Source organism: Malus sylvestris, chromosome 7 (assembly GCF_916048215.2).
Source record: "Malus sylvestris chromosome 7, drMalSylv7.2, whole genome shotgun sequence".
Lineage (NCBI taxonomy): Eukaryota > Viridiplantae > Streptophyta > Magnoliopsida > Rosales > Rosaceae > Malus > Malus sylvestris.
The window spans coordinates 21,227,110-21,252,329 of NC_062266.1; the positions used below are offsets into that span (position 1 = coordinate 21,227,110).

At 40.4% G+C, this 25,220-nt stretch overlaps 1 protein-coding gene across 2 annotated transcripts; it reads right to left on the reverse strand.

Moving 5' to 3' along the window:
* Positions 1–4,756: 4,756 nt before the first annotated feature.
* On the reverse strand, positions 4,757–25,220 carry LOC126628588 (mitochondrial adenine nucleotide transporter ADNT1-like). 2 transcript variants are annotated; one of them, XM_050298329.1, is made up of 8 exons: positions 24,667–25,219; positions 24,232–24,280; positions 23,927–24,090; positions 23,657–23,694; positions 6,697–6,809; positions 6,410–6,523; positions 5,818–6,162; positions 4,757–5,144 (listed from the first exon to the last, which is right to left on the reverse strand). In XM_050298329.1, the coding sequence occupies exons 1-8, from the start codon at positions 24,825–24,827 to the stop codon at positions 5,061–5,063; spliced, it is 1,068 nt and encodes a 355-aa protein (XP_050154286.1). In that variant the 5' UTR covers positions 24,828–25,219; the 3' UTR covers positions 4,757–5,060. The 2 variants fall into 2 exon arrangements, with proteins under 2 accessions (XP_050154286.1, XP_050154287.1); XM_050298330.1 differs by lacking the exon at positions 6,410–6,523 and having other exon boundaries at positions 24,667–25,220.

Consider the following 25,220-nt stretch of genomic DNA (forward strand, 5'->3'; position numbering starts at 1 on the left):
ATTTTTCTTTTTATAACCGTCGAAAAGTTTTGTCCCGTTAATTGATCTCTGAATGTTTGTTTTTTGTAATTTTTGACGTATGAGATCTCGAAGTATATACAAACATGTTTGACGGTTGGATCTTTGAAACTAGTTTCGTAGAATGAGTATCCCATCAAAACAATAGATTCACTAATACTTAATAATTTATTCATACTTTTATTAAGTATAACATAAGATTTTGTGGTATCCACTAGTGTAAATATTTTAAATTGAAGATCGAATTTATTACTTGTATTCATATAGGGTCAAGGAGTGTAGTTGTAAAAAATCATCAAAATCGGAGTTAAAATAACCGTTAAATCGTGATTTTTCATTTATAACCGTCGAAAACTTTTGTCCCATTACTTGATCTTTGAATGTTTATTTTTTGCAATTTTTGGCGTATGCGATCTCGAAGTATATACAAACATGTTTGACGGTTGGATCATTGAAACTAGTTTTGTAGAATGAGCATCCCATCAAAACAATAGATTCACTAATACTTAAGAGTTTATTCATACTTTTATTAAGTGTAACATAAGATTTTGTGGTATCCACTTGTGTAAATATTTTAAATTGAAGATCGAATTCAATCATTGTATTCATATAGGGTCAAGGAGTGTGGTTGTAAAAAATCATCAAAATCGGAGTTAAAATGACCATTAAATCGTGATTTTTCGTTTATAACCGTAAAAAAGTTTTGTCCCGTTACTTGGTCTCTGAATGTTTGTTTTTTGCAAGTTTTGGCGTATGCGATCTCGAAGTATATACAAACATGTTTGACGGTTGGATCGTTGAAATTAGTTTCGTATAATTCGTATCCCATGAAGTTCAATGGTGTGTGTTATTTATTAAGTTGATTTAAATCTATTTATTTTGTATGTATAATTATTATAGTTTTTAGGGGTATAAAATTTAATATATATATATATATATAATTATTATAGTTATTATTTTGGGTATAATTATTATAGTATATATAATTATTATAATTATTATAGTTAATTTAATATATATCTATATAATTATTGTAGTTTTTAGGGGTATAAAATTGTTAAATTAATATATATATATATATATATATATATATATATATATATAATTATTATAGTATTTTTTAAGGGTTATAAATTATTAAATTAATATTCTGCTTATCGTGTATCGTGTTACCCACGTGTATACCCGAACAAACCCGTTATCTTAACAGGTGCTTATCGGGTTACCCGATAACGACCCGTTTCGTTATCGTGTCGACCCGAACACCTGTTAATTTCGTGTCGTGTCGTGTCGGGTTATCGGGTCGTGTCAGGAATTGCCAGGCCTAGCCCACACTCACGTGAGCCACTCTTGTAATTGATGAACCTCAACATGCTCCTAGACCTGGTTACACTGATGCTTAGCTGATTGGTTAGGATCCCACATGCATTAATATTCAAAATTGGCATGCATACTTTGATGATTAAACACAATTTTTTTTAAATGTAATGCTATAGAGATTAAATTTGTAAACTAAATTTTCAAAAATAAATAACATGAAAGTTGATAATTAAATTGTTATTTAAGTATTAATTAACCTGCTTATTTCATATTTGTAACACATAATTTAGTTTACAAATTTAGCCTACTCAGCAATACTCTTTTTTAAAAGTTGTTTTTAGAAATAATGATAACATTACATGGCGACTGAACACATAAATTATTAAAAATGTCAAACATAAAATATTTATATTCTAAACTTGTCACCTTTTATTATTTGAGTGAACTTTATTGCAATGCCGAGATATAACTTGTGGTGTAAGTTTTTTACAAGTAAAACGTACAAAACATGGTTGATGAGTAAGAATACCACTTAGATTAGCTTTGGGACAGTTGAATATATCGTGGTTTCCTAAGGAGTGGTCAACATGTGATACACATGATCCCTATTTATTAATGACATATGCGGCTCTCTTTTTCTCTTATTCTGAAGTTTTGTCCCACGTGATTTTATTCAGAACGTTTTTAACCGAAACCATTGTATTAACTTTTTAAGTTATCTTTTAAGAGAGATGTTTTATTTCTCTTTTGTTTCTTTTGTATTTGTGCCCTGATTAGTTTCAGGCAGCGAGTCATTTAATTAAGAGTTTATTTTTGTTCATGATCTTCACATTGATCTTCATATTTAATTTTGAATGATTCTTTGGTTATCTATGGTACTATTCATGTATTATTTTATGATGATTTAATAAAACACCTTATTTCTATAAACATTATAATAAAAAAAGAGAGTAAGAATGTCACCCTTTATATTATTCTAAAAACTTTCTGGACTTTAGATTTTCATTATTACTTCGAGTTCTTTCCTCTCATATTTTCCTTTGTGGTATTTAAACGCCTCTTAGCAACTTGGTTTTAACTTTTAAAAGGCCAACCGTTTTCCTCGTACAATAAAACTTCTTTATAATGTTAGGAATAAACTAATTTTATTACTATAAGAAGGTTGGGTGTAGTTACAAAAATTATTTTTTGACTTGGTTATCCTTAAAGTTCTAAGGATACAAAGTACTACGTTAATAGTGGAGTTATGTCAATTTTGAAGATGCATATATTAGAAAAAAGAAAGATCTTGTCTGGAATAGCTAGTGAATGTATGTGTGGTAAAAAAGATATAAGGTCAATTTCAAGATTTTACCACAATTATCACTAAGTAAAGGACAAGACCTAGAAAAAAATAAAATTTAGAACAATGTGAAGTTTATTTCTTTATATAACTAGCAAGAGTTGAGACGAAATTTTTTTATGACTAGATGAAGGTTATTGCTGTATAAGAGAGATTTTCCTCTTATATTAGAACTAATTTTAGAAAAAATTGGTAATAGCATTTTTATCTTTCATTATGTTTATAAGGTATTTTAATTGGTACATCTGGGTGTTGCTCTTTGCGTGTGTTTTGTCAGGTATTTTATGTTTATAGTTATCAGACAATTATCCTCAATCTTTTGATATATGGAAAAAAATAAAATATTAGTTCAATACATGCAATATTTAGTAAAATTATTTTTGGCCCTCCAATTAAAGTATTCTTTGCTCCGACACCAACAAAATTGTAGACCTATATTGACGGTAAACCTTGATTTTATGATGTAATTGTGACTAATTTTACAACTACAATCTGGTGTTTTCAAAGCACCTGACCTCAGACTTGTGAAACCGATGTTCTTTATTGTTTCCGGCGTTTGCAACCGCACAGGTAACAGGTCCCCCCTCCAATTCAATCGCTGTTTAATTTGAATAGAATATAGTTCCAACTATCTCGTCGAAAATGTCAATGTTCAAATTTGGTTTGCTTTTTACCAAGCCGGACCATAGGTTGGTTTGTTTCTTTCACGAGCTGAACTTCAACGAGCCAGACCCAATGCAAGCTCGATATAAAAGGTCGTACCCAGTGCACAAGGCTCCCGCTTTACGCAGGGTCTGGGAGAGGTGAATGTCGGCTAGCCTTACCCCCATTTTCAGCTGCTCCCAAGTCTCGAACCCGAGACCTACCGCTCATGGACGAAGTAAAAATCTACTACATAACCCCTAAACCCACGAAGTAAAGATTTTGCAGCCCTACCCAAGAATCACTGCATCCCGCGAAATATTACATAGTCATGGACAAGTCTACAGATTATACTTTCTTTCTGTTTTGATTCCGGTTCAGCTCTTCCATTCAAGAAGTCAGAATTTGAATCGGTTTTTTCTTTTGTTAGGAAGGTTTGCATTAGTAAAATGGCAGAACCTGCTGGAGTTACAGACAACAAGGTTGATCAGGTGCTGGAAGACAGACACGAGGAACACAATGATCGATCCACGCCATCACAGTTGCCAAACTCGGAGTTTACAGCCGAGCTGAACCTTCTGACCGTGTTCCTTTCATTATTTTCTGTATCTACAGACGAAAGCTTAAATTCTGCAGAGAGACAGCACGAAATGAAGAAAGACGTAGCTAAAACGACCAAGAGATTACATATCAACAAACGGGAGACAGACGAGGTCAAGCCGATTCGGAGACAGAATCAAAGGTGTCAAACAAGAATAAGGGATTCCAGGCATGGCCGAAGAGTGTAAAGAATACGTCGTTCAGAGAGCAAGATGCAATACAAAAGTTTCTAGTTTTCGGCCAGAAAGAAAGCAAACACAGGAGCATCCCTGGAATTCTTCATACGATATTATCACCGAGTTTCGCCTAATTACATTACTAATGATAATAAAACGCAAGATTTTTCATTTTTCGTTTTAGCTATATTCATATAGTGCGTCGTAATAAATCAAACAAGTGTTCATGTCTGAAGAAAGCAAAACAAGCAATAAGCGGACATACCTAGCAAGTTTGATCCAGGAACTGAAATTACAAACCAAACAGCATGCAAATGCACTAATGCAGTCTTAAAATTCTCATGAACAGAACAAAATTAGACACATAAAAATACAAAAACAAATCCAGTCCTTTGCAATCTCCAGTCTTAAAAGTACAAAATTAGCTACGCTAAACCATCACCGGAAAAAAAATAGTTCAGATGCAGATCTTTGCAATCTCCAAGTATGACAACAAAGAGATTCTGAAATCATTCATAGCGCATCTCACGTGCAAGTTGAATGACCAGGAACCATGAATTATTCAAAATATCTACCAAATGTCAAGTAGCTAGTCTACCAAAGTAATAGGAGACATGGCAAGGGGGAATGGGTGGTGATGAAGAGAGAATCGAATCAGTAACATATAACGGCATGTAGATAATGCTTTATCAGCGCTTATGGAAGGCATGCAGATGCATGTTTTACATTGTCAAAACACTTATTGGCACTTCATATGAATGGGAAGCTCAAAGCTACATTGTGTTCATAAGGAACAGAAAAAATGCAAAAACAAGGGGAAGCAATTTATGAACACAAGCTCAGACTCGCTTCTAACTTCAGAATGAAAAAGGAATCAAATTACCCCTAGTTTGCCAGACCTCTATTCCCCGGCCTACAAAAATAGCACGAGCACAGACAAATATCATGGACCTCCCGCAATATCAGTCCGATATCCTGATCTCGACTCCTAAAACGTCCTTCACCATCTCGTACGTCACAAATGCAAGCGCAATGGATGGGACTACCTGATAATTGGAGCAGAGAGAACTATTACGTTGGCAAAGAAGTGTGTAAAATATTAATAACAAATAACAACTCGTCAGCAGATCAATACATCTTCATCTTTGTATAAAAAAAATTACCGAAACGGAAAAAATCCAAGCACACATTAAAGCACACCTAGGGATGTAAATGGAGGTGGTACAAATTGAATGTAGCCCCTACAAGTACTTCTTTTTAACTATAATATGATAGTTTAAACAGACGTTGACTAATAAAAATGTTTCCTGGGGGTTTAAGAGTTTCATGGAACAAAAAACTTTCATTTACTCTTCTATAACCATTCAGTATTAGTATTCATAGTGGATACTAACGGTTGAAAACCCTCTTGACATGTGGTACCCATACACAGCAGGCCGTGACCCATAGCCTGGAAGCCACGTAAGAATTAAACCGTAAGAATTCGCAGGACTTAAGTTCTAAACCCTTTTCTTCTTAATCCTAGTGACACCTTTTTTGATAGTCCAATTTTCCACAACCATGTTAGTATGTTACCAAGCAGTCAGCCACCCTATTCATTTATAAGATGCATCTAGTTAGGCCATTTGCCCACCCTGACAAAATTGTTCTTAAAAACTGATAACTAGTCAACCTACAATTGTCCGAAAACAAATAAAAGAACAAAAGATTAAGACTGACCTTAACAGAGTTGGGAACCAAACCCTTGTACAATGCACCAAAGCCCTCATGACGAACAGTTTTCCTAAATGCGTCAATCATGCCAGTATACTCAAGTGGGGCCTTGCTTATCCCATCACCACTGACAACAGAAGCAGCATGGCTCCATCCCCCCATCTGCATCCTTCGACGAATAACATCAAGAGGGTAAGCAACAGTTTGCCCAACAGTTCCAGCAGCAGCCCCGCATGCCAACCTTGTTGTCACGCTCAAATCTGTATCTTGAACAAGTCCAAATGGCCTACTTTTGATTAACCAATCCTTTAGGGATTCATACACAGCAAAGTTGAGACCAACATATGGAACCTGCAAACAAAATTTGACGAAGCAAGGTTAACAACAAAGGTAAATCGTGCAATCTGACTTCAGAGGAACAACAAAAGGAGCAAAAAGTAGTTTTCCACATTGATAAATCATCAGAGTTAGATCCTAAAACGACCATCTATTGCTAAATCAGCAAACTTTATTTCTTTTTAATTTCGAACTTATATCAAAAGGTTGGTAGAGTAGTAATGGATATGCAAAAACACCTTTTTTAGCAAAAGTAACTTACTACTCCAATAACAGAAGGAAGCCAGCCCTTGTACAAAGCCCGTGGGCCCTCCTCCCGGAGCACAGTCGATAGGGCATGGAACATTCCCCTGTACTGAAAGGGAGAATTCTCTGTCTACAAAATTAAGATCAACAAAACATATTAATAACTGCAAACGTTGATAGAAATTAAACATTCTCTTGCAATTTCAATCATTAAGACTGATGACTGCTATGACTGGAAAATAAAAAGGACTTTAAAATATTCATTCTATGAAACAAAGAAAAAACAGGGACCAAAATTAGTACCTGTACAGTTATCCGTCCTCGTACCATGTCCATTGGGTAAGTTGCAGACATAGCAATAATTCCAGCACATGCTCCAGCTCCAAGACGTAGGATTGGAGTGAGCTGAGCATCTTCTGCAGATATTGAAAGAAAAAGAGATTTAGATCACCTACATTATCCATTGATTTCTAACTGCCTCTCTATGTGTTCCAAGGAACTATAAAGATCATGTCATTTTCCAAATGGTAACATCATAGCAGTATTATAGTTTCTTTGTTGGTTTATCTATATTATTAAGGCAGAAGGCCTTAGGGTTAAATTTTTGAATAAACCCAAAAATCCCTTTGTTTACAAGTGATAAAAAAATTAAATAAAAAAGTGGGGACAAAATGGTAAAAAAAGGACGTTGAGGATATTTAAAACCAAGGTTCTTAAAGACGCTAGGCTCTAGTCAGGTAGCAGGTTGGGGCCTAGCACCTAGGCGGCTAGGCAGGCGCCCAGGCGGAATAGGCTGATTTAAGTAAATCTATTATATTTCATGTAAATAAGTGTCTACATATACTTTAAATATATATAATTTCATCATAAACTATAAAATAGAATGACATATATATTATGAAGTGCTGGAACATAATGACAACATGGGAAACAATGATATAATGTGTGTTCATTTAAGTATGCAACAATCTTACAATTTATTGAAAAAAATAAAATGCAAAATAAAAGTTATCTATTTTATGTTTAAATGAATCGCGACCTAGGCGGGTGCCTAGGAGGTTTAGGATGTCGTCTTAGCAGGTCTAGGCGTCCTTTCTTAATTTTCAAATGTCTAGGCATTAATCAAGGTGGTGGTCAGCCGCCTAGCGCCGATTTTTAGAACAGTGTTTAAAACGGTCACAAAACTTCTACATGTTGTGTTTTTACGGCTCAAAATTAGGATGATGCAAAGAATTAGATTTGTGTTACCTATTTGGTTTTGGTGTCCTATTTGGGTTTGGATTTTGACTTCTTAGTTGGTTTCCTTGATGGAGAGATTTTTGTTAATTACCTACTTGATTAGGATTTGGATTTACTTCCTATTACGATTCTTATTGTAACCTAAGTCCTATGCACTATAAATAGGACCTTAGGGTTAGTGTATTTTTTGTGGCTCATTCGTGTGACAATTTGGTGAGAGTCAATTTGTGAGTTTGTGAGTTAGAGAGCAATTTGGAAGAATCTTCTCCGTTTGTTTGAGTTCTCTACTCGTTTGGTTTAGGGTTTGTAATTTGTGGGATTTGGGTTGTGAGAGTTTAAACACTCTTTTGTAATCTCCGTTTGTTTAGTGAAATTCCTTGCCGTGCTTTGCCCGTGAAGTAGGCTTTACGCTGAACCACATAAATCTCTTGTGCTAGTTTGAGATTGTTTGTTTTAGCTTTCACCTACGACGTTGATATTTGGTACTTTGTTATAATTCGCTTCCGTTTGCGCATAAAAGTACGTCACTACACTCCATGATTCTCTCCTAGCAGTTATCCCCTCTCCAAAATACCTCCAAAACTGTCTTCAATCTTAAAATTTCTCACAACAAATTACTCTCAAATATTTCTAGTGCTTCACTCTCCTAGAACCGACCTGCAAATATGACTGTTTCTCTCTTCTATCGTAGTTCTACTTACTGCTTCATCAACAACAACAACAACAACAAAGCCTTTTCCCACTAAGTGGGGTCGGCTATATGAATCCTAGAACGCCATTGCGCTCGGTTTTGTGTCATGTCCTCCGTTAGAACCAAGTACTCTAAGTCTTTTCTTAGAGTCTCTTCCAAAGTTTTCCTAGGTCTTCCTCTACCCCTTTGGCCCTGAACCTCTGTCGTAGTCACATCTTCGAACCGGAGCATCAGTAGGCCTTCTTTGCACATGTCCAAATCACCGGAACCGATTTTCTCTCATCTTTCCTTCAATTTCGGCCACTCCTACTTTACCTCGAATATCCTCATTTCCAATCTTATCATTTCTTGTGTGCCCACACATCCCACGAAGCATCCTCGTCTCCGCCACACCCATTTTGTGTACGTGTTGATGCTTCACCGCCCAACATTCTGTGCCATACAACATCGCTGGCCTTATTGCCGTCCTATAAAATTTTCCCTTGAGCTTCAGTGGCCTACGACGGTTACACAACCCGCCGGATGCACTCTTACACTTCATCTATCCAACTTCTATTCTATGGTTGAGATCTCTCTAATTCTCCGTTCTCTTGCACGATATATCCTAGGTAGCGAAAACGGTCGCTTTTTGTGATCTTCGCTAGATTGCTCCGATCATTAGTGTGGATAAGTATATAAATGGATATAGATAGGAAAGCAAACACAAGATGTACGTGGTTCACCCAGATTGGCTACGTCCACGGAATAGAGGAGTTCTCATTAATTGTGAAGGGTTTACACAAGTACATAGGTTCAAGCTTTCCTTTAGTGAGTACAGGTGAATGATTTAGTACAAATGACATTAGGAAATATTGTGGGAGAATGATCTCGTAATCACGAAACTTCTAAGTATCGGAATGTGGTATCGTCTTGACTTGCCTTATCTGTCTCACAGGTAGATGTGGCATCTTCTCTGGAAGTACTCTTCCTCCATCCAGGGGTGGTATCTTTAACTGGTGGAGATGCACAAGGTAATGTATCAATTTCACTTGAAGCTTACTTGTAGTTTCAGGCTTGGTCAAGCGCGATACAAACCATGTAGTAGGAGTCCCTCAAGTTGCCGAGCTAGGGGATTTGCTGAAAGAGGTGACAGACAAGGTAAGCAATCAGAGCTCCGGCTGATTGTTCACATTCTCCCTATCTTGCAGGCAGCATGAAGGATAAAGAGAAGAAAAATGAGAAGAGATGATATGGGATACTTTTGCTTTTGAAGAAGTAACTTTCCACAGGCTTATTCTTGAACTGAGCTGGAGGGTTTTCTGGTTTCCTCCAGAGTATAAGGCCGACTGAAGAATTTGAGGGTCAAAACAAGTCCATCAAATCTAGAGTACGTTCGACCCTACTGATATGGGATACTTTTGCTTTGACAGAGTAATGGATGTATCGGCACGTGTGCTGTTACGCTTGTCTCCACATGCTTCCTTGTATCCTTCTCACTTGCCCTATCTGTTCCTCAGGCAGATGCGGTATCTTCCCTGGAAGCATAAGATGTTGAAGATGAGTACTCGAGAGCAATGCCAGGTAAGTAAGTTCCAGGCAGTCAGTTCCTGGCTGGAAGCTTGATTCCAAGTGCTGACTGATTGCTCTCTTTCTCCTTGTCTTGCAGGTAAGAACAAGGCCAAAGGAAAAGACAGGGAAAAAGCATGATATGGGATACTCTTGCTTTTAACCCTGATGATATGAGATATTCTTGCTCTAGTATAACTTGTTTGCAGAGGTATTATCGGGGGGAAAGAAAGCTGAATATTTCGAAAGGCTTCGTTGAGAGTGCCCTCTCATATATGAGGAAGGGTTGAGCATTTTTGCAGGTCTGTCTGTCCGTTGGGGATGGAGGTTGACATATATAGGAGTCTCCTTAACAACAAGTAGTAATGCTATTCCTTTACCCTGTCAGAGCACTTTGAAAAAGTGGTCTGTGGTATGTGGAAAGCTGATGTTGCGTGTGAAGATTACAGACAGCTTTATCCAAGGAGATCCGGCTCTTGTAGTTGGGAAAGTGTTGCCTCTTCGGTTTTCGAACAAGCAATCCTATCAGGGATCTAGCTCTCGAGATTCGGAGAACGATGTCTCTTCGATTTTTGAGAAAGCAATCCTGCTGGGGGTCTGGCTCTCGAGATTCGGAGAGCGGTGTCTCTTCGATTTTTGAGAAGGTAATCATGTTGGGAGTCTGGCTCTCGAGATTCGGAGGGCGGTGCCTCTTCGATTTTGGAGCAAGCAATCTTGTTGGGAGTGTTTTCTCGAATGTGAGTAAAGGTTGGGCATGTTTGCTAGTCTACCTTGCCACGAAGCACAGAGGTTGACACACAGGGACTTTCCAATTATCCAGCAATGGTACTGTTCCTTTACTCTCTCTTCGATTTTTGAGAAAGTAGTCATGTTGGGAGTCTGGCTCTCGAGATTCGGAGGACGGTGCCTCTTCGATTTTGGAGCAAGCAATCTTGTTGGGAGTGTTTTCTCGAATGTGAGTAAAGGTTGGGCATGTTTGCTAGTCTACCTTGCCACGAAGCACAGAGGTTGACACATAGGGACTTTCCAATTATCCAGCAGTGATACTGTTCCTTTACCCTTGTGGGTAATAATATGGGGTAGCTAGACCTTCAAAATTTATGTGTCTAAACTTTGTTAGTGCTGTTTCTTTGCTATTCTTTTACCCGTCTTGGTCAGAGCGATGTAGTGGAAGCTGCAAGCTTCACGTGCTCAACTTTGGCAGAGAACTTTGGCAAAGTTATCTGTGATACACATGAGCTACTATTGCGTGTGGGAAGTGGGTGATTGAACAGTAAGACTCATGTGCTTTCTACTTCACCAGAAGTCTTCGACAGAATGCCCATAATTTCCGCAAAGCTGAGTGTGCGTGTGACAGGTGCTGCCAAGGCTGGAAAAGTAGGTGCCTCTTCGATTTCTGAGATCGGCCCTCGTGGTCTCTGAGCAGCCCAACTTTTGAGAAAGCAAGCGCCTCTTCGATTTCTGAGATCGGCCTTCGTGGTCTTTGAGCAGCCCAACTTTTGAGAAAGCAGACGCCTCTTCGATTTCTGAGATCGACCCTCGTGGTCTCTGAGCAGCCCAGCTTTTGAGAAAGCAAACGCCTCTTCGATTTCTGAGCAGGCGCCTCTTCGATTTCTGAAGCTCCGTCGAGTGCAGATTTTTATAGGGGCTGGCATTAAGTTCCAAAGCACACTTGAATCTCCACCAGTAGAAGCTCCATTCTTACACTTCTAAGATCTTGATTTGTTCGACCTCTTCTCTCTTCAACACCTTTGAAAATGTCTGGCCCCTCCGACCGTCGTTTTGACTTGAACCTTGTTGAAGAGGCAGCCCCGCCTTCTCCAGACAACATATGGCGCCCATCCTTCGTCTCCCCTACTGGTCCTCTTACCGTTGGGGATTCCGTTATGAAGAATGATATGACCGCTGCGGTGGTGGCCAGAAACCTTCTCACTCCCAAAGATAACAGACTACTTTCCAAACGATCTGATGAGTTAGCTGTTAAGGATTCTCTGGCTCTCAGTGTTCAGTGTGCAGGTTCTGTGTCTAATATGGCCCAACGCCTATTTGCTCGAACCCGCCAAGTTGAATCATTGGCGGCTGAAGTGATGAGTCTCAAACAGGAGATTAGAAGGCTCAAGCATGAGAATAAACAGTTGCACCGTCTCGCACATGACTATGCTACAAACATGAAGAGGAAGCTGGACCAGATGAAGGAATCTGATAGTCAGGTTTTACTTGATCATCAGAGATTTGTGGGTTTGTTCCAAAGGCATTTATTGCCTTCGTCTTCTGGGGCTGTACCGCGTAATGAAGCTCCAAATGATCAACCTCTGATGCCTCCTCCTTCTAGGGTTCTGTCCAGTACTGAGGCTCCGAATGATCCCCCTCCGGTGCCTTCTCTTTCTGGGGCTCTACCGACTGCTGCGACTTCTCCTAAGCAACCTTTGTGAAGGCTCTCTCTTGTTTGTTTATTTTGACTCATGTATATGTACATAGTTGTAGCTTATCGGGGATATCAATAAATAAGCTTTCCTTCATTTCAACGTATTGTGTTAAATACACCAAAGCCTTCTTCTCTAAGTTCTTTGAATTTTCTTTTGTTGGAGCTTTGTGAGTGGAGCATGTAGGTTGAGGTAGTGTTCCCTTAATTTCCTGAGTGAGGAAAACTTCTCGGTTGGAGACTTGGAAAATCCAAGTCACCGAGTGGGATCGGCTACATGAATCTTAGAACGCCATTGTGCTCGGTCCTGTGTCATGTCCTTCGTTAGATCCAAGTACTCTAAGTCTTTTCTTAGAGTCTCTTCCAAAGTTTTCTTAGGTCTTCCTCTACCCCTTCGGCCCTGAACCTCTGTCCCATAGTCGCATCTTCTAATCGGAGCGTCAGTAGGCCTTCTTTGCACATGTCCAAACCACCGTAACCGATTTTCTCTCATCTTTCCTTCAATTTCGGCTACTCCTACTTTACCCCGGATATCCTCATTCCTAATCTTATCCTTTCTCGTGTGCCCACACATCCAACGAAGCATCCTCATCTCCGCTACACCCATTTTGTGTACGTGTTGATGCTTCACCGCCCAATATTCTGTGCCATACAGCATCGCCGGCCTTATTGCCGTCCTATAAAATTTTCCCTTGAGCTTCAGTGGCATACGGCGGTCACACAACACGCCGGATGCACTCTTCCACTTCATCCATCCAGCTTGTATTCTATGGTTGAGATCTCCATCTAATTCTCCGTTCTTTTGCAAGATAGATCCTAGGTAACGAAAACGATCGCTCTTTGGTATTTCTTGATCACCGATCCTCACCCCTAACTCGTTTTGGCCTCCATTTGCACTGAACTTGCACTCCATATATTCTGTCTTTGATCGGCTTAGGCGAAGACCTTTAGATTCCAACACTTCTTTCCAAAGGTTAAGCTTTGCATTTACCCCTTCCTGAGTTTCATCTATCAACACTATATCGTCTGCGAAAAGCATACACCAAGGAATATCATCTTGAATATGTCCTGTTAACTCATCCATTACCAACGCAAAAAGGTAAGGACTTAAGGATGAGCCTTGATGTAATCCTACAGTTATGGGAAAGCTTTCAGTTTGTCCTTCATGAGTTCTTACGGCAGTCTTTGCTCCTTCATACATATCCTTTATAGCTTGGATATATGCTACTCGTACTCCTTTCTTCTCTAAAATCCTCCAAAGAATGTCTCTTGGGACCCTATCGTACGCTTTCTCCAAATCTATAAAGACCATGTGTAAATCCTTTTTCCCATCTCTATATCTTTCCATCAATCTTCGTAAGAGATAGATTGCCTCCATGGTTGAGCGCCCTGGCATGAACCCGAATTGGTTGTCCGAAACCCGTGTCTCTTGCCTCAATCTATGCTCAATGACTCTCTCCCAAAGCTTCATTGTATGACTCATTAGCTTAATACCCCTATAGTTCATGCAATTTTGTACGTCGCCCTTATTCTTGTAGATAGGCACTAAAGTGCTTGTTCGCCACTCATTTGGCATCTTCTTCGTTTTCAAAATCCTATTGAAAAGGTCAGTGAGCCATGTTATACCTGTCTCTCCCAAAACTTTCCACACTTCGATTGGTATCTCGTCTGGGCCTATTGCTTTTCTTTGCTTCATCTTCTTCAAAGCTACAACCACTTCTTCCTTCCGGATTCGACGATAAAAAGAGTAGTTTCTACACTCTTCTGAGTTACTCAACTCCCCTAAAGAAGCACTCCTTTCATGTCCTTCATTGAAAAGATTATGAAAATAACCTCTCCATCTGTCTTTAACCGCATTCTCTGTAGCAAGAACTTTTCCATCCTCATCCTTGATGCACCTCACTTGGTTTAGGTCCCTTGTCTTCTTTTCCCTTGCTCTAGCTAGTTTATAGATATCCAACTCTCCTTCTTTGGTATCTAGTCGTTTATACATATCGTCGTAAGCCGCTAACTTAGCTTCTCTCACAGCTTTCTTCGCCTCTTGCTTCGCTTTTCTATACCTTTCACCATTTTCATCAGTCCTATCCTTGTATAAGGCTTTACAACATTCCTTCTTAGCCTTCACCTTTGTTTGTACCTCCTCATTCCACCACCAAGATTCCTTTTGGTGTGGGGCAAAGCCCTTGGACTCTCCTAATACCTCTTTTGCTACTTTTCGGATACAACTAGCCATGGAATCCCACATTTGGCTAGCTTCCCCCTCTCTATCCCACACACACTGGGTGATTACTTTCTCTTTGAAAATGGCTTGTTTTTCTTCTTTTAGATTCCACCATCTAGTCCTTGGGCACTTCCAAGTCTTGTTCTTTTGTCTCACTCTTTTGATATGTACATCCATCACCAACAAGCGATGTTGATTAGCCACGCTCTCTCCTGGTATAACTTTGCAATCCTTACAAGTTATACGATCCCCTTTCCTCATTAGAAGAAAATCTATTTGTGTTTTTGACGACCCACTCTTGTAGGTGATCACATGTTCTTCTCTCTTCTTAAAGAAGGTGTTGGCTAAGAAGAGATCAAATGCCATTGCAAAATCCAAGATAGCTTCCCCATCCTCGTTTCTCTCCCCAAAACCATGGCCACCATGAAAACCTCCATAGTTGCCTGTCTCCCTGCCCACGTGTCCATTTAAATCTCCTCCTATAAATAACTTCTCCGTCTGAGCAATTCCTTGCACCAAGTCTCCAAGATCTTCCCAAAATTTCTCCTTCGACCTCGTATCCAACCCTACTTGAGGTGCGTACGCACTAATCACATTGATAAGTTCTTGTCCTATTACAATCTTGATTGCCATGATTCTATCTCCTACCCTCTTGACATCTACAACATCTTGTACCAAGGTCTTGTCCACGATGATGCCAACACCGTTTCTCGTTCTATGTGTGCCCGAATACCAAAGTTTAAACCCTGAGTTTTCTAGATCCTTTGCCTTACTACCAACCCACTTAGTTTCTTGTAGGCACATAATATTTATCATTCTCCTCACCATAACTTCCACTACTTCCATAGATTTTCCCGTTAAGGTTCCTATATTCCACGTTCCTAAACGCATTTTGCTCTCTTGAACTCTACCCTTCTGTCCTAGCTTCTTCACCCTCCCCCGTCTAATAGGATCAAAGTACTTCTTTTGTGTGTCCCGGGTAAAGTTGATAGGAGCATATGCTCCCAAACAACTTTGAGTGGAGTCGTTCGAAAAGAAGTTTCTATGGCCCCCTTGCTCATTTAACACTGCATCCGGGTGCCGATGGAGATACAGCGACCCTTGCTCACTTATCACTGTGCTCGGGCCGCACAGCGCGCCACTTACGGGTGACGCCCTAGCTTTAGCGCTATTTTGTTCTGGATTCATTTTCATAAGGATTCGACGTGATCATGGAGTGCCGGCTGTCGACTACCTGACGCCCTCCCCCTCCTCCTTCATCAACAGAAAAAAATTCATTCTGGGAATCAAAGGCTGGTGCATTCTCCCGGCCAAGGTATAGAGTTTGCAATTGGTGTTGTATGGGTTTAATTACATTGATATGTCATTGCTTTTGTTTTGTACAGGAGTGAGGACTGTGAGGCACTCCGTTTGAGGTACCCCTTTTATTATTTTAAAGTGAAAAGAGCAACCCGTTTGAATTTCTCTAACCTGCGGAAAGCAACCAGTCATGCCAGTTTCATTATATTTAAAGATTGGAGGGTGAGGGCACTAGGTACCAATTGTGTGGGCTACAATTTCAATCTTTGTCCAAATTGTGCAATTTGGGATGATGGATGATGAATTCAGATGGTTGGAGATTTATTATTTTAAGTTGCTTCTTGCTTCCTCTTTGGTTTTCTTATTTGCACATGTTTCTATTTTCATTTTGATATATACGTTCTCTAAAGTTGTGTTTGTCGTTTGACTGTTAATGTTTATTTTTTCTCTTCAATGTTGTATATATGCATTTCAGTAATGCATTTAATCACATTGATGCCTTTGTTACTGTTTTCCACAAAGAGTTGCACTCTCTCATCCCAACATTGTGACACTGGTGATTAATTTTTAGCAAGAAAAAGCAGAGGAAACCCAATGCTCTATGCGTGTTGAATTTGCCTTCATTCAGTGGTTGACAGGTATTGAATAAGATTTATGTGTTTATTTAGTGGCTTAATATATTTTGATTGACATCATTTTACTGTATATTAGTTAGTATGAAAAATGACGTTCTATTTTTTTTTTTAACATTTTATTTATAACTTATGCACTCAATTTTCTTAATCTATTTTATATTGTCAAAACTATGAATTTGCTTTCGTTTCTCATATTATTTTTCTTTTTTCAAGAGACATTTTATAAATAGGAACCGAGGGGAAAAACATTCATGTGGTGATGAGCCATGTGATTCTACAGTGAGGGGTTTTTTTATTAAATTTAATTTCTTTATATCATAGGTTTATGGAGTAATGCATTTTTTTATGCTCATATTTTCATTTAGTTTCAGTATTTGAAGTGATGCAATTGAAAGATTAAGTTGACAGTTGTCTTCAACATGATATTTTGCATATAGATACTAGAAGGGAGAAGAATCAAAGACTTCTTAGGATGGAAGATTTGTTGATCTATCAAAGTCACAAAATAGTTGGAGGTGTTTGTTGAATTGGGAAGGGCCAAAGCAAAGAACTGTAATCGAAAGCACAAAGTACATTAATATCATAAAATTGTTTATATAAAAAAATTTAACTGTTTTAATTTGTACTATTTTATGAATTTACAACATTTGTATACTGCGGTACATGCTTTTTTAGTGTACTTTTGCAATTTTGATAAGCAGTCAAGCACCCAAGAGGGTGAGTACAAGAATGAAGGCTCATTTTTTTTTTTTTACAAAAGAGAATGAAGGCTAATATAGAACAATATCTACTGTCAACTAACCAATACATTTGTTATGCCTTGAAACATAATTATAGAAACCATAACAGCAGTGAAAAAATCTTGAAAATAAATGGTGCGTGAATTTGTAGAAAATGTTACAGTAGCTGTGACCATACAAAGGTATCTAGCAAGCTCTATGGTATGAGCTTCAATAACAGCGTACTAGTTATGAAACACTAAAAAATTGTTAGTTGCACGTAGCTTGTGTGACGCCTTTCCCTCGGGCGACTTACAAATCTATATTTTCTTTTCAGTATTTTTATTTGCCAAGATAGTTTTGCTATGCACAAAGTGGAAAACCAATCAAATAAAAATGTCTAAACAACCACCTAGCATACAACAACAACAACAACAAAGCCTTTTCCCACTAAGTGGGGTCGGCTATATGAATCCTAGAACGCCATTGCGCTCGGTTTTGTGTCATGTCCTCCGTTAGATCCAAGTACTCAAGTCTTTTCTTAGGGTCTCTTCCAAAGTTTTCCTAGGTCTTCCTCTACCCCTTCGGCCCTGAACCTCTGTCCCGTAGTCACATTTTCGAACCGGAGCGTCAGTAAGCCTTCTTTGCACATGTCCAAACCACCGGAACCGATTTTCTCTCATATTTCCTTCAATTTTGGCTACTCCTACTTTACCTCGGATATCCTCATTCCCAATCTTATCCTTTCTCGTGTGCCCATACATCCCACGAAGCATCCTCATCTCCGCTACACCCATTTTGTGTACGTGTTGATGCTTCACCGCCCAACATTCTGTGCCATACAACATCGCTGGCCTTATTGCCGTCCTATAAAATTTTCCCTTAAGCTTCAGTGGCCTACGACGGTCACACAACACGCCGGATGCACTCTTACACTTCATCCATCCAGCTTGTATTCTATGGTTGAGATCTCCATCTAATTCTCCGTTCTCTTGCAAGATAGATCCTAGGTAGCGAAAACGGTCACTTTTTGTGATCTTCGCTAGATTGCTCCGATCATTAGTGTGGATAAGTATATAAATGGATAGAGATAGGAAAGCAAACACAAGATGTACGTGGTTCACCCAGATTGGCTACGTCCACGGAATAGAGGAGTTCTCATTAATTGTGAAGGGTTTACACAAGTACATAGGTTCAAGCTCTCCTTTAGTGAATACAAGTGAATGATTTAGTACAAATGACATTAGAAAATATTGTGGGAGAATGATCTCGTAACCACGAAACTTCTAAGTACCGGAGTGTGGTATCGTCTTGACTTGTCTTATCTGTCTCATAGGTAGATGTGGCATCTTCTCTGGAAGTACTCTTCCTCCATCCAGGGGTGGTATCTGTAACTGGTGGAGATGCACAAGGTAATGTATCAATTTCACTTGAAGCTTACTTGTAGTTTCAGGCTTGGTCAAGCGCGATACAAACCATGTAGTAGGAGTCCCCCAAGTCGCCGGGCTAGGGGATCTGCTGAAAGAGGTGACAGACAAGGTAAGCAATCAGAGCTCCGGCTGATTGTTCACATTCTCCCTATCTTGCAGGCAGCATGAAGGATAAAGAGAAGAAAATTGAGAAGAGATGATATGGGATACTTTTGCTTTTGAAGAAGTAACTTTCCACAGGCTTATTCTTGAACCGGGCTGGAGGGTTTTCTGGTTTCCTCCAGAGTATAAGGCCGACTGAAGAATTTGAGGGTCAAAACAAGTCCATCAAATCTAGAGTACGTTCGACCCTGCTGATATGGGATACTTTTGCTTTTGACAGAGTAGTGGATGTATCGACACGTGTGCTGTTACGCTTGTCTCCACATGCTTCCTTGTATCCTTCTCACTTGCCCTATCTGTTCCTCAGGCAAATGCGGTATCTTCCCTGGAAGCATAAGATGTTGAAGATGAGTACTCGAGAGCAATGCCAGGTAAGTAATCAGGTAAGGGGTTCTAGGCAGTCAGTTCCTGGCCGGAAGCTTGATTCCAAGTGCTGACTGATTGCTCTCTTTCTCCTTGTCTTGCAGGTAAGAACAAGGCCAAAGGAAAAGACAGGAAAAAAGCATGATATGGGATACTCTTGCTTTTAACCCTGATGATATGAGATATTCTTGCTCTAGTATAGCTTGTTTACAGAGGTATTATCAGGGGGAAAGAAAGCTGAATATTTCGAAAAGCTTCGTTGGGAGTGCCCTCTCAGATAAGAGAAAGGGTTGAGCATTTTTGCAGGTCTGCCTGTCCGTTAGGGATGGAGGTCGACATATATAGGAGTCTCCCTAACATCAAGTAATAATGCTATTCTTTTACCCTGCTTGGTCATAGCACGGTAGTGGGAGCTGCCAGCTTCACATGTTTTAACTCTGTCAGAGCACTTTGAAAAAGTGGTCTGTGGTATCTGGAAAGCTGATGTTGCGTGTGAAGATTACAGACAAGCTTTATCCAAGGAGATCCAGCTCTTGAAGTTGGGAAAGTGGTGCCTCTTCGGTTTTCGAACAAGCAATCCTGTCGGGGATCTGGCTCTCGAGATTCGGAGAACGATGCCTCTTCGATTTTTGAGAAAGCAATCCTGCTGGGGGTCTGGCTCTCGAGATTCGGAGAGCGGTGTCTCTTCGATTTTTGAGAAAGTAATCATGTTGGGAGTCTGGCTCTCGAGATTCGGAGGGCGGTGCCTCTTCGATTTTGGAGCAAGCAATCTTGTTGGGAGTGTTTTCTCGAATGTGAGTAAAGGTTGGGCATGTTTGCTAGTCTACCTTGCCACGAAGCACAGAGGTTGACACACAGGGACTTTCCAATTATCCAGCAGTGGTACTGTTCCTTTACCCTCTCTTCGATTTTTGAGAAAGTAATCATGTTGGGAGTCTGGCTCTCGAGATTCGGAGGGCGGTGCCTCTTCGATTTTGGAGCAAGCAATCTTGTTGGGAGTGTTTTCTCGAATGTGAGTAAAGGTTGGGCATGTTTGCTAGTCTACCTTGCCACGAAGCACAAAGGTTGACACACAGGGACTTTCCAATTATCCAGCAGTGGTACTGTTCCTTTACCCTCTCTTCGATTTTTGAGAAAGTAATCATGTTGGGAGTTTGGCTCTCGAGATTCGGAGGGCGGTGCCTCTTCGATTTTGGAGCAAGCAATCCTGTTGGGAGTGTTTTCTCGAATGTGAGTAAAGGTTGGGCATGTTTGCTAGTCTACCTTGCCACGAAACACAGAGGTTGACACACCGGGACTTTCCAATTATCCAGCAGTGGTACTGTTCCTTTACCCTTGTGGGTAATAATATGGTAGCTAGACCTTCAAAATTTATGTGTCTAAACTTTGTTAGTGTTGTTTCTTTGCAATTCTTTTACCCTTCTTGGTCAGAGCGATGTAGCGGGAGCTGCAAGCTTCACGTGTCTCAACTTTGTCAGAGAACTTTGGCAAAGTTATCTGTGGTACCCATGAGTTACTGTTGCGTGTGGGAAGTGGGTGATTGAACAGTACGATTCATGTGCTTTCTACTTCGCCAGAAATCTTCGACAGAATGCCCATAATTTCCGCAAAGCTGAGTGTGCGTGTGACAGATGCTGACAAGGCTGGAAAAGTAGGTGCCTCTTCGATTTCTGAGATCGACCCTCGTGGTCTCTTAGCAGCCCAGCTTTTGAGAAAGCAAGCCTTTTCGATTTCTGAGATCGGCCTTCGTGGTCTTTGAGCAGCCCAGCTTTTGAGAAAGCAAACGCTTCTTCGATTTCTGAGATCGACCCTCGTGGTCTCTGAGCAACCCAGCTTTTGAGAGAGCAAACGCCTCTTCGATTTCTGAGCAGGCGCCTCTTCGATTTCTGAAGCTTCGTCGAGTGCAGATTTTTATAGGGGCTGACATTAAGTTCCAAAGCACACTTGAATATCCACCAGTAGAAGCTCCATTCTTGCACTTCTAAGATCTTGATTTGTCCGACCTCTTCTCTCTTCAACACCTTTGAAAATGTCTGGCCCCTCCGACCGTCGTTTTACTTGAACCTTGTTGAAGAGGCAGCCCCGCCTTCTCCAGACAACATATGGCGCCCATCCTTCGTCTCCCCTACTGGTCCTCTTACCGTTGGGGATTCCGTGATGAAGAATGATATGACCGCTGCGGTAGTGGCCAGGAACCTTCTCACTCCCAAAGATAACAGACTACTTTCCAAACGGTCTGATGAGTTGGCTGTTAAGGATTCTCTGGCTCTCAGTGTTCAGTGTGCACGTTCTGTGTCTAATATGGCCCAACGCCTATTTGCTCGAATCCGCCAAGTTGAATCATTGGCGGCTGAAGTGATGAGTCTCAAACAGGAGATTAGAGGGCTCAAGCATGAGAATAAACAGTTGCACCGGCTCGCACATGACTATGCTACAAACATGAAGAGGAAGCTTGACCAGATGAAGGAATCTGATGGTCAGGTTTTACTTGATCATCAGAGATTTGTGGGTTTGTTCCAAAGGCATTTATTGCCTTCGTCTTCTGGGGCTGTACCGCGTAATGAAGCTCCAAATGATCAACCTCTGATGCCTCCTCCTTCTAGGGTTTTGTCCAGTACCGAGGCTCCGAATGATCCCCCTCCGATGCCTTCTCTTTCTGGGGCTCTACCGACTGCTGAGACTTCTCCTAAGCAACCTTTGTGAAGGCTCCCTCTTGTTTGTTTATTTTGACTCAAGTATATGTACATATTTGTAACTTATCGGGGATATCAATAAATAAGCTTTCCTTTATTTCAACGTATTGTGTTAAATACACCAAAGCCTTCTTCGCTAAGTTCTTTGAATTTTCTTTTGTTGAAGCTTGTATGTTGAAGCTTGTATGTTGAAGCTTTGTGAGTAGAGCATGTAGGTTGAGGTAGTGTTCCCTTAATTTCCCGAGTGAGGAAAACTTCTCGGTTGGAGACTTGGAAAATCCAAGTCACTGAGTGGGATCGGCTATATGAATCTTAGAACGCCATTGTGTTCTGTCCTGTGTCATGTCCTCCGTTAGATCCAAGTACTCTAAGTCTTTTCTTAGGGTCTCTTCCAAAGTTTTCCTAGGTCTTCCTCTACCCCTTCGGCCCTGAACCTCTGTCCTATAGTCGCATCTTCTAATCGGAGCGTCAGTAGGCCTTCTTTGCACATGTCCAAACCACCGTAACCGATTTTCTCTCATCTTTCCTTCAATTTCGGCTACTCTTACTTTACCCCGGATATCCTTATTCCTAATCTTATCCTTTCTCGTGTGCCCACACATCCAACGAAGCATCCTCATCACCACTACACCCATTTTGTGTACGTGTTGATGCTTCACCGCCCAACATTCTGTGCCATACAGCATCGCCGGCCTTATTGCCGTCCTATAAAATTTTCCCTTGAGCTTCAGTGGCATACGGCGGTCACACAACACGCCGGATGCACTCTTCCACTTCATCCATCCAGCTTGTATTCTATGGTTGAGATCTCCATCTAATTCTCCGTTCTTTTGCAAGATAGATCCTAGGTAACGAAAACGGTCGCTCTTTGGTATTTCTTGATCTCCGATCCTCACCCCTAACTCGTTTTGGCCTCCATTTGCACTGAACTTGCACTCCATATATTCTGTCTTTGATCGGCTTAGGCGAAGACCTTTAGATTCCAACACTTCTCTCCAAAGGTTAAGCTTTGCATTTACCCCTTCCTGAGTTTCATCTATCAACACTATATCGTCTGCGAAAAGCATACACCAAGGAATATCATCTTGAATATGTCCTGTTAACTCATCCATTACCAACGCAAAAAGGTAAGGACTTAAGGATGAGCCTTGATGTAATCCTACAGTTATGGGAAAGCTTTCGGTTTGTCCTTCATGAGTTCTTACGGCAGTCTTTGCTCCTTCATACATATCCTGTATAGCTTGGATATATGCTACTCGTACTCCTTTCTTCTCTAAAATCCTCCAAAGAATGTCTCTTGGGACCCTATCATACGCTTTTTCCAAATCTATAAAGGTCGTACCCAGTGCACAAGGCTCCCGCTTTACGCAGGGTCTGGGAGAGGTGAATGTGTAAATCCTTTTTCCCATCTCTATATCTTTCCATCAATCTTCGTAAGAGATAGATTGCCTCCATGGTTAAGCGCCCTGGCATGAACCCGAATTGGTTGTCCGAAACCCGTGTCTCTTGCCTCAATCTATGCTCAATGACTCTCTCCCAAAGCTTCATTGTATGACTCATTAGCTTAATACCCCTATAGTTCATGCAATTTTGTAAGTCATGCCTAGTGTGAGTGCATGCGAAGAGGCTAGTAATGTGATTATGTGGATGTTAGATAGCCTCTTTTAGACATTTTACAAAGCATAAGTATTAAAACAGCAACCCAACCTGAGTCAAATTGCTAACTGGCCCAATGCAATAAGTAATGAAATCTCCTGCTGTAATGTAAAGTCTCCGACAGAGCCCCATTAGATTACTAACTATTACACATCAAGGGAAAAAAATGATGGTAAGTGTGGACATACCATTGCCAGTTTGATCCCGATACAGCCACAATATTCCCCTGTCATAGTTAACAAGGATCGTTCAGCAGAAGGTAAGGTGGGAGAATGTAAAATATAGCAACAAGATAAGGTAATGCATTCAGAAGTTGTAAAAAAAAAAAATATTATATCAGACCATAATACAACATTGATGGGCAAATATGAACGATAAAAAAGGCCAAGGTAAATTTAAAAATATACTGGAATCCAAGACAAAAAAGAAATGAACTTTCAATCTTGTCAGAAACATACTTGGAAGCTTGCTCATAGCTGAAGAACTTGACAGCTGAGTTGGGGACAATACGAGCACAATTCGTACCATTCCCTTTAAATAGTCCACGGAAACCCTCACTTCTCCAGATATACTTCAAGCCTTGTATCGTTCCATTGTATTTTATGTTATGTGGATTCTGGACCTGAAGACAAGATAACCAGTCAGGAAAGGAATGAAATTTACTTCTACGTGTTATTGTGTGTGTGTGTGTGTGTGTGTGTGTGTGTTGGCACATACATAAACAAATGAATGACATTGTTCACAATTAGTTGAAAAAATGAACCTGAAGCAAAATTTTCAGTCGTTCCAATGGAGCAACAGCCGTGCGTGACCTGGACGGAAAATTAAACATTTCAGTAATCAAGAGCAGTCAACATGGCAATAGCATTGAGAAATATAAACAATGCACAATCTGATCCTACTATTGTCGCAACGATAATACAACAATCTCGGTTCACATCACTGCAGTCTAATGGAATTCAAATTCCAGATACCACATGAGATTAAATACTTCAAATTCATGACCTTTCAAAATACTACACATTGGAGATTCTAAAACACAATTCAATAGATTAGCAAGATTTAATATTTTGATCTCATTCTTCATTTGCATTAACCAAGCGATTAAATTTAAAGATTCAGCCGCATTAATTGCTTCATCAAACAAATCTTCGAAAACAAGATAAAATTTTTGAGCTCGAGAAATCGAGAAACTCACACTCCACCGGCGACTCCGCCAGCAACGAGAGACTTGCAGATGCTGAGCAACGCGAGGTTCGGAGCCTTTACCACGCCCTCCCTCGCCATCTTCGCCTCCTCAGCCAGGTTGACGATCGTCGAGACCGCCGATTCGCTCGGTTTCACATCCTCCGAAGCCATTTGAGCAGAGAGAGCGAGAGAGCAATCAATCAGCGAACAACGATTCAACCTTCCTCGTCGGAACCCTAGGCCGTCGGAGCGGTTGATCTGAACCTTCACTTTTCCCGGCGCCAATCGATCGGCACGGATTTTGAAACCTTACGGTGTCGTTTTATGGGAAAGAGAGCCTCTGGTTCATCGTTCTGCGTGTGGGTGTGTTGTCGTTGTGCGAGTATAGGGGTGGTGACGGCTTTCGGGAGCTGAAGGTGAGCGGGACTTTGATAAACTGCCGCAGTGTTAGGTGACGGCGTTTGTTTATTTGCTGAAATTTATAGTCTGCGTTTAGAGAGAGAGAGAGAGGAAGAGAGGAGAGAGAGAGTGAGGGAGCAGAGTGGTAGAGTGACTGGTGGGAAA

Excerpts from the sequence above, each read along its gene's own strand:
- LOC126628588 (XM_050298329.1), bottom strand. The coding sequence starts at position 24,827 with ATGGCTTCGGAGGATGTGAAACCGAGCGAATCGGCGGTCTCGACGATC. Across the intron at positions 6,810-23,656 it reads TCGGGATCAAACTGGCAATG|AAGATGCTCAGCTCACTCCA; the intron begins GTATGTCCACAC and ends CAATATCTGCAG. Across the intron at positions 6,163-6,409 it reads TTCCTTCTGTTATTGGAGTA|GTTCCATATGTTGGTCTCAA; the intron begins GTAAGTTACTTT and ends TTTTGTTTGCAG.